Source organism: Neoarius graeffei, chromosome 1 (genome assembly GCF_027579695.1).
Source record: "Neoarius graeffei isolate fNeoGra1 chromosome 1, fNeoGra1.pri, whole genome shotgun sequence".
NCBI lineage: Eukaryota > Metazoa > Chordata > Actinopteri > Siluriformes > Ariidae > Neoarius > Neoarius graeffei.
The window spans coordinates 97262687-97275459 of record NC_083569.1 but is presented as its reverse complement, the minus strand read 5'-3'; the positions used below and the strand labels follow the sequence as shown (position 1 = coordinate 97275459).

General features: G+C 44.0%; 1 protein-coding gene across 1 annotated transcript; it reads right to left on the bottom strand.

The window, feature by feature from the left end:
• Positions 1-4427: 4427 nt before the first annotated feature.
• LOC132889300 (SLAM family member 8-like) lies at positions 4428-12479 on the bottom strand. The gene is made up of 5 exons (XM_060925659.1): positions 12310-12479; positions 6700-7014; positions 5411-5668; positions 5184-5285; positions 4428-5071 (listed from the first exon to the last, which is right to left on the bottom strand). The coding sequence occupies exons 1-5, from the start codon at positions 12371-12373 to the stop codon at positions 5028-5030; spliced, it is 783 nt and encodes a 260-aa protein (XP_060781642.1). The 5' UTR covers positions 12374-12479; the 3' UTR covers positions 4428-5027.
• Between the last annotated feature and the right edge of the window lie 294 nt (positions 12480-12773).

Sequence of the window (12773 nt, the reverse complement as noted above, 5' to 3'; positions counted from 1 at the left end):
TGGGAGGAAGGACCTTCACAAAGTAAGAATGAAATTCAGTACGTTATGGACCTGCGCGCAAAACTCCACACGCTCACCCACCTAACTCAGGAGAATTTGCGGCAGGCCCAGGAATGGCAAGCCCGCCTGTACAACAAGGGTACGCGCCTTAGAGAGTTCACACCGGGAGATAAGGTCCTCGTACTGTTGCCCACGTCGAGCTCCAAATTGATCGCTAAGTGGCAAGGACCCTTTGAGGTCACACGGCGAGTCGGGGATGTCGACTATGAGGTGAGGCGAACGGACAGGGGTGGGGCGCTACAGATTTACCACCTCAATCTGCTTAAACTCTGGAATGAGGAGGTCCCCGTGGCATTGGTGTCGGTGGTTCCGGAGAAGGCGGAGCTGGGGCCAGAGGTTCAAAAAGGGACATTGGCATCACGTACCTCTCCGGTCCCCTGTGGAGACCACCTCTCCCCGACCCAACTCACGGAGGTCGCCCAGTTGCAGACCAAGTTTTCGGATGTGTTCTCGCCCCTGCCCGGTAGCACTAACCTTATAGAGCACCACATTGAGACGCCCCCGGGGGTGGTAGTGCGTAGCCGCCCTTACAGGCTACCCGAACACAAAAAAAAGGTGGTTCGGGAAGAACTTCAGACCATGCTCGAAATGGGCATCGTCGAGGAGTCCCACAGTGACTGGAGCAGCCCGGTGGTCTTGGTACCCAAGGCCGATGGGTCGGTCCGGTTCTGTGTGGACTATAGAAAAGTCAACGCGGTGTCTAAATTCGATGCGTACCCAATGCCTCATATTGATGAGTTGCTCGATCGACTCGGCACTGCTCGCTTTTATTCGACGCTGGATTTGACGAAGGGATATTGGCAGATCCCCTTGACTCCACTATCCTGAGAAAAAACGGCCTTTTCCACACCGTTTGGTTTACACCAATTCGTCACCCTTCCGTTTGGGCTGTTTGGGGCACCCGCTACGTTTCAGCGGCTGATGGACAGAGTCCTCTGCCCTCACGCCACTTACGCAGCCGCGTATTTAGACGACATTATCATCTATAGTAATGACTGGCAGCGGCACCTCGAACATCTGCGGGCCGTCCTTAGGTCACTGAGGCGAGCGGGGCTCACAGCCAACCCAAAGAAGTGTGCGATTGGGCGGGTGGAAGTACGGTATCTGGGCTTCCACTTGGGCAACGGGCAGGTGCGTCCCCAAATTAATAAGACGTCAGCAATTGCGGCCTGCCCGAGGCCCAAGACCAAAAAGTGGGTGAGACAGTTCCTGGGGCTGGCTGGCTATTATCGTAGGTTTATATCTAATTATTCGGACGTCACCAGCCCGCTGACTGATCTCACTAAAAAGGGGGCACCAGATCCGGTCCAGTGGACAGAGCAGTGCCAGCGGGCTTTCTCGGAGGTAAAGGCTGCACTGTGTGGGGGGCCACTTCTACACTCCCCTGACTTTTCTCTCCCCTTTATGTTACAGACCGATGCGTTGGACAGAGGGCTGGGGGCGGTTTTGTCCCAGGAGGTGGAGGGGGAGGACCGCCCTGTCCTGTATATCAGCAGGAAGCTGTCGGTGCGTGAGGGGCGCTACAGCACCATAGAGAAAGAGTGTTTGGCCATCAAGTGGGCGGTTCTCGCCCTCTGGTACTACCTGCTGGGGCGCCCTTTCACCCTCTGTTCGGACCACGCGCCCCTCCAGTGGCTCCACCGCATGAAAGATGCCAACGCGCGGATCACCCATTGGTATCTGGTGCTCCAACCCTTTAATTTCAAGGTGGTCCACAGGCCGGGGGCGCAGATGGTCGTGGCGGACTTCCTCTCCCGTCAAGGGGGGGGGAATCGGCTGCAGGCCGGACGGCCGCCTGGCCTGAGTCGGGCGGTGGGGGTATGTGGCAGCGGGGGCGTGGTCAAGCGCCGGTCTGTGACAGGAGGGCGGAGTCAGGGAAGGTAAGTGGCAAGAATCACTACACCTGAGAGCAATTAACCTGTGTTTGTGTGTCTTCCCAGTGACCGCGCCCTATATGAGGAGGGAGAGCGAGAGCAGAGGGGAGTCTCTCCCGCACCCGATGACTTGCGTGTGTGTGTATGCGTGTGGCTGGGAGAGTGTGTGCGAAACTGAAAAGTTGAGCAAGAAAAACGCTATTGTGAACCTGATCTCTGTCCTGCCGTCCTCTATGCTCCACCCACCAATAGTGAACCGCTACAGGGTTTTAACCATGCCAACATGAAGACAGTTCTCCCTCATTTTCACCAGCATGTGGATTGTGCAACCAGGGAGCGAACACATTAGACATAGCCTACACCAACATGAAGGATGCATTTAAAGCAGCCCCTCACCCCCACCTTGGCTCTTCTGACCATTTATCCGTTATGCTAATCCCTGCATATAAGCCCCTGCTGATCAGAGGAAAACCTACAGTGAGGCAGGTGATGGTGTGGTCTGAGGGGGCTATTGAGGCACTATAGAGGATGTGCAGTCATGTGACCCATCTGTGTTTACTCCGCCATATTGGACAGCTTCAGGATTGTTTACCTTGCGCGAGCGTAATGGATCCAGGGAGTAATCCCCAAGAAAATTTGGAAAATACCCCATCTACATCGCGTGATAACTTGTCTAAGTTTGTTCAGCATCTTGAAGGTGATGTGAGGCAGCGTTACGTGGAAAAGTGTTCCAGGTTGGGGATTGCAGATGTGTACAACTTGCCGCAATCCTTGTTCAGGGAAATTCGGCGCTGCGGTGCCGGCGATTTGCCCGATCTGGCCTACCATGACATTTACAATTTTCTTGTTAATCATGAATCGTGTTACACTGGCAAAGCCCTCAAAGCTTACAAGAGCCTGGAAGCTTATAAATATTTTGTTGCGGGATGGGTATCCCAACTATACCTCTGGAAGGTTCCGAAGAAGAATGTCTACTTGATAACCTCACGGGTAAGTGGCATTAAGACGTTTATCATAAAGAGACTATGCAGGACGTTTTATCGTAAGAATGTTCGAAATCTAAACTCCGTTCCAGATAATGACAGGGTTGTGAATATGTATGTTTTTGTCTGAAAAAAAAATCACAAATCACCTCTATCTTTATCTGTGCAGAATTATTATTCAATATCAGATATAAATGTATAGGGGTCACAGATAAGTCTAGCTTCTATATTTAAACAAATTAAAAAAATATTTTCTTGCACCTCTATGTATCTAAAATAACATACATATTCTTTTTCAGTACTTTACACAATCTGATAGGAAGAACTTTATAAACAAGTTATGCATTTGTATACATATTTTATTAAGAACATTAATATTACTCGTCTGCGGGGAATCTATAAAATGACAGGCCCTCCTTTTGACCCTGTCTATTGGTACAACCAAATGCTGAACAAGATATAACCATTCTCGAAAGATCTACTCCCACACACTTGATAATTAGAACGGGTTCGTCTAAGTTCTATGCGCGGCCATGCCGTCCAAGATGGCAGATAAACAAATATCATGTGACCTCGTGACGTCACGTGCACGCTCTCTATAGGACTGTTTTGAGTGCACGGACTGGGACATGTTCAAGGAGGCTTCCACTTATAATGATCATACCAACAAAGATGAGTATGCCATGTCTGTGTCAGCCTACATCAACAAATGCATGGAGGACATCAGCGACATAAAGAGCATCACCACCCGGGCCAACCAAAAGCCCTGGATGACAATCCACAGTTGAGTCGAGTTGATGCATGCGCATTCTGTGCTACGTGCTTCCTGGTTTCTGAGTTGTTTGCAACGAGTCTTTTTTTTTTTCCGCGAGTGTTGGCATTAAACACAAATCTTTTTTATTTTTTCTACAAATAATTTTCCAGTATCCTCTTCATTTTTTATTGTACTTTCACTTTCGCTTTCCTTTTTCTGTTTTTTTCCCCAAAAGAACACCAAGACCTGAAGCTTTCTTTTTTTCTCCTCCTGTGTAAAGAACACAAGCAGAGGCCATCCACATTGGATCTGCTTTAATATCAACAGATCTTCGATTAAGGTACGTGATCATTTCACAATGAAACACTTTTTTAATTAGTTTGTATGGGGTGTGTGGCTTTAAGGTTCCTGTACAAGTGATTATTATTAAAGACAAAACAATAATGTATTATAACAAACACATTAATATACAGTAAACTGTGATTTGAATTACAGCTGATACTCCAATTCATTTTAAGTGCAATATAGAGATTCCAGAACATATACACTCATTTCAGTAGAGGTTTAACTATTTTATTATATGTCGTGTTTTATTTCTTTCCCAGTATTTGGAAAGTATTTGGAAAGTATTTCCAAATACTGCTTTTCGTCAATAATTATAAACAAAAACAAACACTTGATATAAACTGGTATCTGCTAAATGTAATAAGTTGTAAGACTCAGGAAATGTGTGAGGATCCATGTCCAGGAGGTTTATTAATAAATACAAGAGTCCAGTAGATAAATACAGTCAGAAACTATCCAGACATCATTCACAAAAGTCCAGAAACAGATAAAGTGCAAATGGAGCAGTTTATTTAAATGTAAAGAGACTCTGATGTTCAAATCCTCCTCTGTTCACAGATCCTTGATCAGATGACACAAACATGTCGTCTTTTACAGCACTTTATGATATTAGCTGCAGTAAACATGGCTAGGCTTGTGTACAGGGACAGATGAACATGAATATGGTTTGGACAGTCGTATTTCCTCACAAGTGGAATCACACAGAACAGCAGAAGTCAACAAAAATCCTGTGTGATCTCCAGATACAGGCAGATAACCAGTACAGCAAAACAAACAGACACTGAAAATATAAATGGAGCAGAATATTGTGATAGATGTGATAAGCGTGGCAATCAAATGACCAAGGAAGAAAGACTAGGATCTTTTGAAATACAAGGGACTGGAAGACGAACCAGAGAGCTTGAAGAAAGAGTGAAAACTGAGTTTCCCCAGCAATCATAAGAGCACTCAATCCAGAAATGTGCAAACATAAGAATAGGAAAATATGCTGAACCACAAAGAGCCAAGCACTTATTCCTCAATTACAGTTACAGCATCCTGGCTGTTATGATGACCTGGAATGAATGAATGAATGAATGAATGAATGAAACAATGAAGATTCAGCTCATGTTTTTATTGTTGATAATTTATTTGCAGACTGTTTATTCATATTATTATTTTATTTACCGTGTGCTCTGTAACATTTTACTCCCAGAATGATCGTCACCAGCAGAAAGGGAGAGGCCGCCACAAGACTACTGATCAGTTTGAGCATTGACAATGGAGCTCCTACGTGCACAGTTGAACACACACAAACAAGATTCAGTAAGCAGACGTTTTTGGAAAACTTGTGTGGTTAAAGTTTTGTTGAAGATGATGGTGTTCATTCCCCAGAAGGAAAAGTGTAATTGTACCTGTGTTGGTGCTACAGCTCAGTGTCTCTGAAGCAGAACTGTAGCTGATGCTGTTAGCTGCAGTACAGTTCAGTGTAACAGCTCCTTCTGCTGGTGAGAGACTGAACTGCAGCTGAGCTCCACTTGCAGTCTGATAGCCGCTCCATGAGTAGGAGACCCTCTCAGCTCCGGGTGCTGCACACTTCACAACAACTTCACAACTGTTGTTGGATGTCAGCCATGTTTGAGTCTTCTCAATCTGCACAGCTGTTATAGGACCTATGCATACACACACACACACACACACACACACACACACACAAATAAGTAACCCATGAAACTGCAACTGCAATGTTTTACTGTCACAACACATTCACAAAGCTGTAAGTTTGCGATGCTCAAACTAAACCCACTTATTTAAAATATATGGACTAGGAGAGTTGAAACAATTAACAATTAATATGTTTATGTAATTAATCTTTATAAGTTTAAAATGGGGTGGCACAGTGGTGTAGTGGTTAGCGCTGTCGCCTCACAGCAAGAAGGTCCGGGTTCGAGCCCCGTGGCCAGCGAGTGCCTTTCTGTGTGGAGTTTACATGTTCTCCCCGTGTCCGCGTGGGTTTCCTCCGGGTGCTCCGGTTTCCCCCACAGTCCAAAGACATGCAGGTTAGGTTAACTGGTGACTCTAAATTGACCGTAGGTGTGAATGGTTGTCTGTGCCTATGTGTCAGCCCTGTGATGACCTGGCGACTTGTCCAGGGTGTACCCCGCCTTTCGCCCGTAGTCAGCTGGGATAGGCTCCAGCTTGCCTGCGACCCTGTAGAACAGGATAAAGCGGCTAGAGATGATGAGATGAGATGTTTATGTAATTAATCTTTATAAGTTTAAAATGGGGTGGCACGGTGGTGTAGTGGTTAGCGCTGTCGCCTCACAGCAAGAAGGTCCGGGTTCGAGCCCCGTGGCCGGCAAGGGCCTTTCTGTGTGGAGTTTACATGTTCTCCCCGTGTCCGCATGGGTTTCCTCCGGGTGCTCCGGTTTCCCCCACAGTCCAAAGACATGCAGGTTAGGTTAGGTTAACTGGTGACTCTAAATTGACCTTGAGTGTGAATGGTTGTCTGTGTCTATGTGTCAGCCCTGTGATGACCTGGCGACTTGTCCAGGGTGTACCCTGCCTTTCGCCCGTAGTCAGCTGGGATAGGCTACAGCTTGCCTGCGACCCTGTAGAACAGGATAAAGCAGCTAGAGATAATGAGATGAGATGAGAAGTTTAAAATGATTCTCATTACATTTATAAAATTAATCATACTCACTCTGAATATAAACTTTAAATATCTGTGCTGGAAGCTGTGTTTTAATGCTATTTCCAGTCACTACAAAGGTTCCAGAGTCTTGAGGTTGAAGATCTTGTACAGTTACTCCAACTTCATCATCATCCCCCTTTAACCGTCCAGTGAACTGTGATTCCAGAAATGTGTAATTTTGGTCTGTACTGTATTCAGCAAAAGTGCTCTTATTGAAGGTCCACTGAACTAATAACCCTGATTCTACTGGATATTTTAATGGAAGATCCAGGGAGCTCCCAGCTTTGAGCACCATCACTGTGTCGGCCAAAACAACACACACACCTGCAGCAGAGGAAAACATAATGAACAGCAGTACACATCAGAAACCTTTCTATCTACTGGTGTTAGGCTTATTTGATATTGATTTTTCCCTGATCATAATTTCCTATTTCCACTTTAAGCAGAATAGGAGGCAGGGTAATATTACGAGCTGTGCAGTCAGGAACTGTGCCAATCACTAAAACTCACCTGGATGGTGGATTTTTAAGTGATTCTGCAGTAAACAGTTAAAACATAACAGTGCATTTTAATTTAACCTTTCCATGCATCGGTTGTCTGATGTTCACATGGCTGATATTTTCACTGTTAACGCTTCAGAGGAGAGTGAAAGAGAGCAGCAGTCACAAAACAAAACAGTAGATTTAATAATTTTCTATTTATTATCTCCATTAAAGGTCATAGGCAACAGTCGGAGGTAAAAAGAAAAAAAGAAAGCACAACCCTATTCATCACACACTTGTGAAATTTCCTCTCTACATTTAACCCATCTGAAGCAGCGAACACACATGCACACACGTGAGCAATGAGCAGACACACATACCCAAAGCAGTGGGCAGCCATGCTAACAGCCCCCAGGGAGCAGTTGGGAGTTAGGTGCCTCGATCAAGGTCACCTGAGCCCAAGGCCGTCCCATATTAACCTAAACGCATGTCTTTGAACTGTGGGGCAAACCGGAGCACCCGGAGGAAACCAACGCAGAGAACATGCAAACTCTACACAGAAAGGCCCTTGCCGGCCGCTGGGTTCGAACCCAGAACCTTCTTGCTGTGAGGCGACCGTGCCACCCCTTGTAGAAATGTAGAATATCAACGTTATTGTCTAGAAGAACGACCCAAAAAGTGAATTAAATCTTCCTGGTGTCTAATTTGCACACTAAAATTGAATAAAATGCTTAAAATATACTGCTTTGCCCAATTTCTGAAGGATTGTTTACATCTCACTTATGTGCACTTTCACTGCCAGGGGGCCGTCGTCGTGACGTCATTTTAGCCAAACAGACCGGGAGCAGCTTTGTGTTTACTTGCGAACCGAGCATACGTTTAGGAGGTTCATTTATTTAATCACTTTCTAAATATACTTTTTTTTTTCCTGGAGAGAAACATACAGGGCTAATTTTCAACAATTCACTAATAACATATAGGAAAGTTCGGCGTGACGTCACCAAATGGTCACATGTTGTTTTGGTTGGCAAGAGACTATTTATAAATGGCCGATCGGAGTTATCGGGTCATTAATTAATTATGGTAGTGTTGTGTTATCGGCTGCACATACAGATTTGATAAGAATGATCCCAAGAGCTTTTACCGCAGACCAAAGAAACCTGAAGCTCGCCGAAAGATTTGGATCGCAGCAATTATGCGTGACAAGTGGGAACCTACTGACAACGACCGTGTTTGCTTTCGACACTTTATATCTGGTAAGACACATGATTTTTTTATTATTTTGTTTTGCAGTTTAATATTATATTAGATAAAATTTCCTTATCAGAAATAATTTGTTGTGCTATGACATGGCTTAGATATCAACCAAAAGATGAGTAAAAACGCACGAACAGCTGATTTGGTGATACCTGCAGGCATGCTAACATGCTAATGGTTCACATGCCATTTGCATGCTAAATGTATGTGCGTGTTGATACAGACACACGTGTTCCTAATAATGTGGCCATTAAGTTGAAGTTGATTAGTCACAGCTAACATACTAACTGCTAGCTTGCTAACATGACAATGGATATGTCTGTGCATGTTTTTACACGTGTCCCTAATAAAGTGGCCACTAAGTTGAAGTTGATTTGCAATGGCTACCTGCTAGCATGCTATTGACTAACATGATTACTTGGGTAAAAACATGATACTGATTTGTATGCAGTACACGAGTACGATTTCCGCAAACGCACTTGCGGCAAATTTATGTACTTTTTGCAGTATAAATATTTGACATTAGAAGATTGGTCGAACTTTTCATGATATGTATTTGAAGATAAATAGCATAGCCTGGATTTAAAACACTGCTTGTGCATTCTAAATGTAGAACTTGCTTAAGTTTAGTACTGTACTGTATATCTTTGGTGTGTGCGTGTGAAGCAACATTAACTTATGTTTCAAAGATTATATTGTGCTTATTTTATCATTATGTCTTTTTATTATTAGGCGCAAAAAGCAAATCTCATCTCCTCTAGCCGCTTCATCCTGTTCTACAGGGTCGCAGGCAAGCTGGAGCCTATCCCAGCTGACTATGGATAAGAGGCAGGGTACACCCTGGACAAGTCGCCAGGTCATCACAGGGCTGACACATAGACACAGACAACCATTCACACCTACGGTCAATTTAGAGTCACCAGTTAACCTAACCTGCATGTCTTTGGGGGAAACCGGAGCACCCGGAGGAAACCCACGCGGACTCGGGGAGAACATGCAAACTCCGCACAGAAAGGCCCTCACCGGCCACGGGGCTCGAACCCGGACCTTCTTGCTGTGAGGCGACAGTGCTAACCACTACACCACCGTGTCACCCGCAAAAAGCAAATATAAATGAGTATTTCAATAAAACAACTGAATAATTAACACTTGTATGCATCAAGAGACCTGTAGGGTTTCACTGATTCTTTTCTGTATATTGAAGCCGTGCCAATCACATACAGGTAGATATCGCCGAAGGTCAGATCAGGCCAGGTGCCTGGATTTGGATCCCATTTGTCCGTAACTGCGTAAGGATCAGGCAAAACTTTGGTGCCACTGTTGTACAGAAGCTTTGCTGCATATCTTTGCTTAGCATCAGTTGGCAATGAACTTGCATACTGCGATAAACCGCTACGAAAACTAGGCGATGATGCAACTTTGTCGGCCATTGTGAACACTTCTTGCCAACCAATTGTATGCGCATGCGCAATATTACATCACGCTCTAGTTTGGCGAACTCTCCCATACCAGGACATTTAATGGGGTTACCCACTGATGCGCACAGGGGCACACACATAATCCCTATAATAGAACGTGGATTCGTTTATATTGCTAATATAATTTATTGCTAATATTAATACAAGCATTATACTATTTATAGCCTACTCTAAACAAACATTAATCATGTTAGTCAATAGCATGCTAGCAGGTGGCCAGTTTATTAGGAACACTTATGTAAACCCATGCACAGACATACATTGAGCATGTTAGCAGGCTAGCAGTTAGCATGTTAGCTGTGAATAATCAACTTCAACTTAATGGCCACATTATTAGGAGCACGTGTGTCTGTATAAACACACACATACATTTAGCATGCAAATTGCATGTGAACCATTAGCATGTTAGCATGCCTGCAGGTATCATTTTAGCGGTGACAAATTAACTTCAGCTTAGTGGCCACTTCATTAGGAACACTTGCGTTCGGACATACATGCACACACACACACACACACACACACACACACAGAAATTTATCATGTTAGTCAATCGCATGTTAGCATGCTAGCAGGTAGCCATGACAAACTATCCCTTTTGTCTCATTTACACAATGATTGTACAGGATCCCTCAGGATTCTTTACTTGAAAAATTGCAAGCAAAGGTAAAAATGTTCATGTCCAATCTTCTCCTTTTTGCTTGAGCATTGCTGGTCCATTTCTTCTTTGACTGCTTGCTTTTGTGCTCGAATTTTGTTGGAACAGCGTCAGGTTTGAGCCTTCTCTGTCCAACACTGACACCTAAACTCTCCAACAGATGGGGATTCTTCAAAAATGAATCCTCCTCGAAGTGATCGGAGCACAGAGCAGCATATTTACCCAGCTGCCAATCCTCTCACTTCACACGCACAATCCACTCTCTCCGCCTCTTCTCCTCTCTCGGAAAAAGGTAAAAACCTCTTCCTGAACCGGTCCTGTTGTTACAATTCACTGCACAACAATAAGGCATGGTTTTTCTTTGGAAATTCCTGAATGCACGTCTGCACTCAAGCAGAATGGCAATGTAAGTAAACGGAAGTGGACTCAACTCAAGAGATTTGTTTGACTTAAATGATGTCACACGCCGAGTGGTCACGAAAATAGCTGAACAGAAATTCACCACGATCCGTGCTAACTTATTTTAATTATTACTTATTAACAATACTTCTTGGGACCAGAAGAAAATTACAGAGTTGTTTTTTTAACATCTAAAGTTTCAAATGTGCATAAAATTAAAACTGTTGCCTATGAGCTTTAACATTATCTGTAACGTGTTAAATGTGACACTGGAGTGAACAAGGCCTATTTAATCTCATCTCATTCTCATTATCTCTAATCACTTTATACTGTTCTACAGGGTCGCAGGCAAGCTGGAGCCTATCCCAGCTGACTATGGGCGAAAGGCGGGGTACACCCTGGACAAGTCGCCAGGTCATCACAGGGCTGACACATAGACACAGACAACCATTCACACTCACATTCACACCTACGGTCAATTTAGAGTCACCAGTTAGCCTAACCTGCATGTCTTTGGACTGTGGGGGAAACCAGAGCAAACCCACGCGGACACGGGGAGAACATGCAAACTCCAAACAGAAAGGCCCTCGCCAGCCACGGGGCTCGAACCCGGACCTTCTTGCTGTGAGAAGGTCCTGTTTAATCTTTATGGACCAAAATCTTCACCCCTTTTTTCTGCTTTTGGACTGAAAACTGAAAGAGCTATGAGTTCAGTGCCATCCCTCATAAATATATTTGACTGATGTTAGATATGTACAGTATATCATGGTTTGAAAATTCAACCTCAGACGCCAGCAGCATTTCTGAATTTATTTCCAATTCTGTGCCTTTAAACACTGGTGGCTGTTCTCTTAATTTGCTGATGTTGTTAGGTGTTGTGAGACTTGCTGACCAATCAGTCTAATCATTTGTTTTACATCTGCCCCACTCAAGTGTCACAATTGACAATTTCCTAGCTTGTTTATATTATTATTTGTTTATCTGAGGTCACTGGTGTTACTTTCTACTGCTCTTTATCTATTGTCTCATGTCAGGTTTACTGAAGTTAACCACATATTTTTCTGCAGATAGAGAATGATAAGACACAGTTACATGAGAAATAAGTTGAACGGCAGTGGCGTCCTGTTATTGTAGTGACATTACAAGTGCATAATTTGATATGCACTTGTAATGGAACCCCCCCCCACTAATTCAAGCTCTCTATCTTGTGCATTTCAGAACATTTTCCAGATTGCCTCTCGACTTAGAAAGCTACAAAGAAGATAACTCATTGATTGTGAATGATTGATTAAAAGAGCTTAATTTGCGATGTTCATTAAAATGATCCCATATTTATCTCAATACATACCCTGGAGAACACCAAGCAGCAGCACTCCAGAGAAGGAAACGCAATATCCATTAAAATTCTGCATTTCTGTGTTAACCTACAATTGTTTTTTTCCTGCTGCAGCTCTTCTGAGACCGTGAACTCAACACTAACTGAAGACAGCAAAAACACTTCCGCACTCACTGTGTGTCTGAGCTCACTGAATCTTTAAATGTTTGTGGTGTGCAGCTCTAAAAGGCAAAAAGGTACCACACAGTGCTGCACACAAAGATATCATGTGTAGTGTACTTTCCAAAAGTAGTTTAGAGCCTCTCTCACTTCTCATGAACTGCATCACTGTGGTTCTGCTAATATATGCACAGCTAATAAAACAGATCAATGTGCACAAACCCAAGAAAATGTGTTTATTCTGGGCCTTGCAAAAGTATTCTGCCCATTATAAGTCATCATATTCATCTGTATTACACATCCCATTTACACACAAT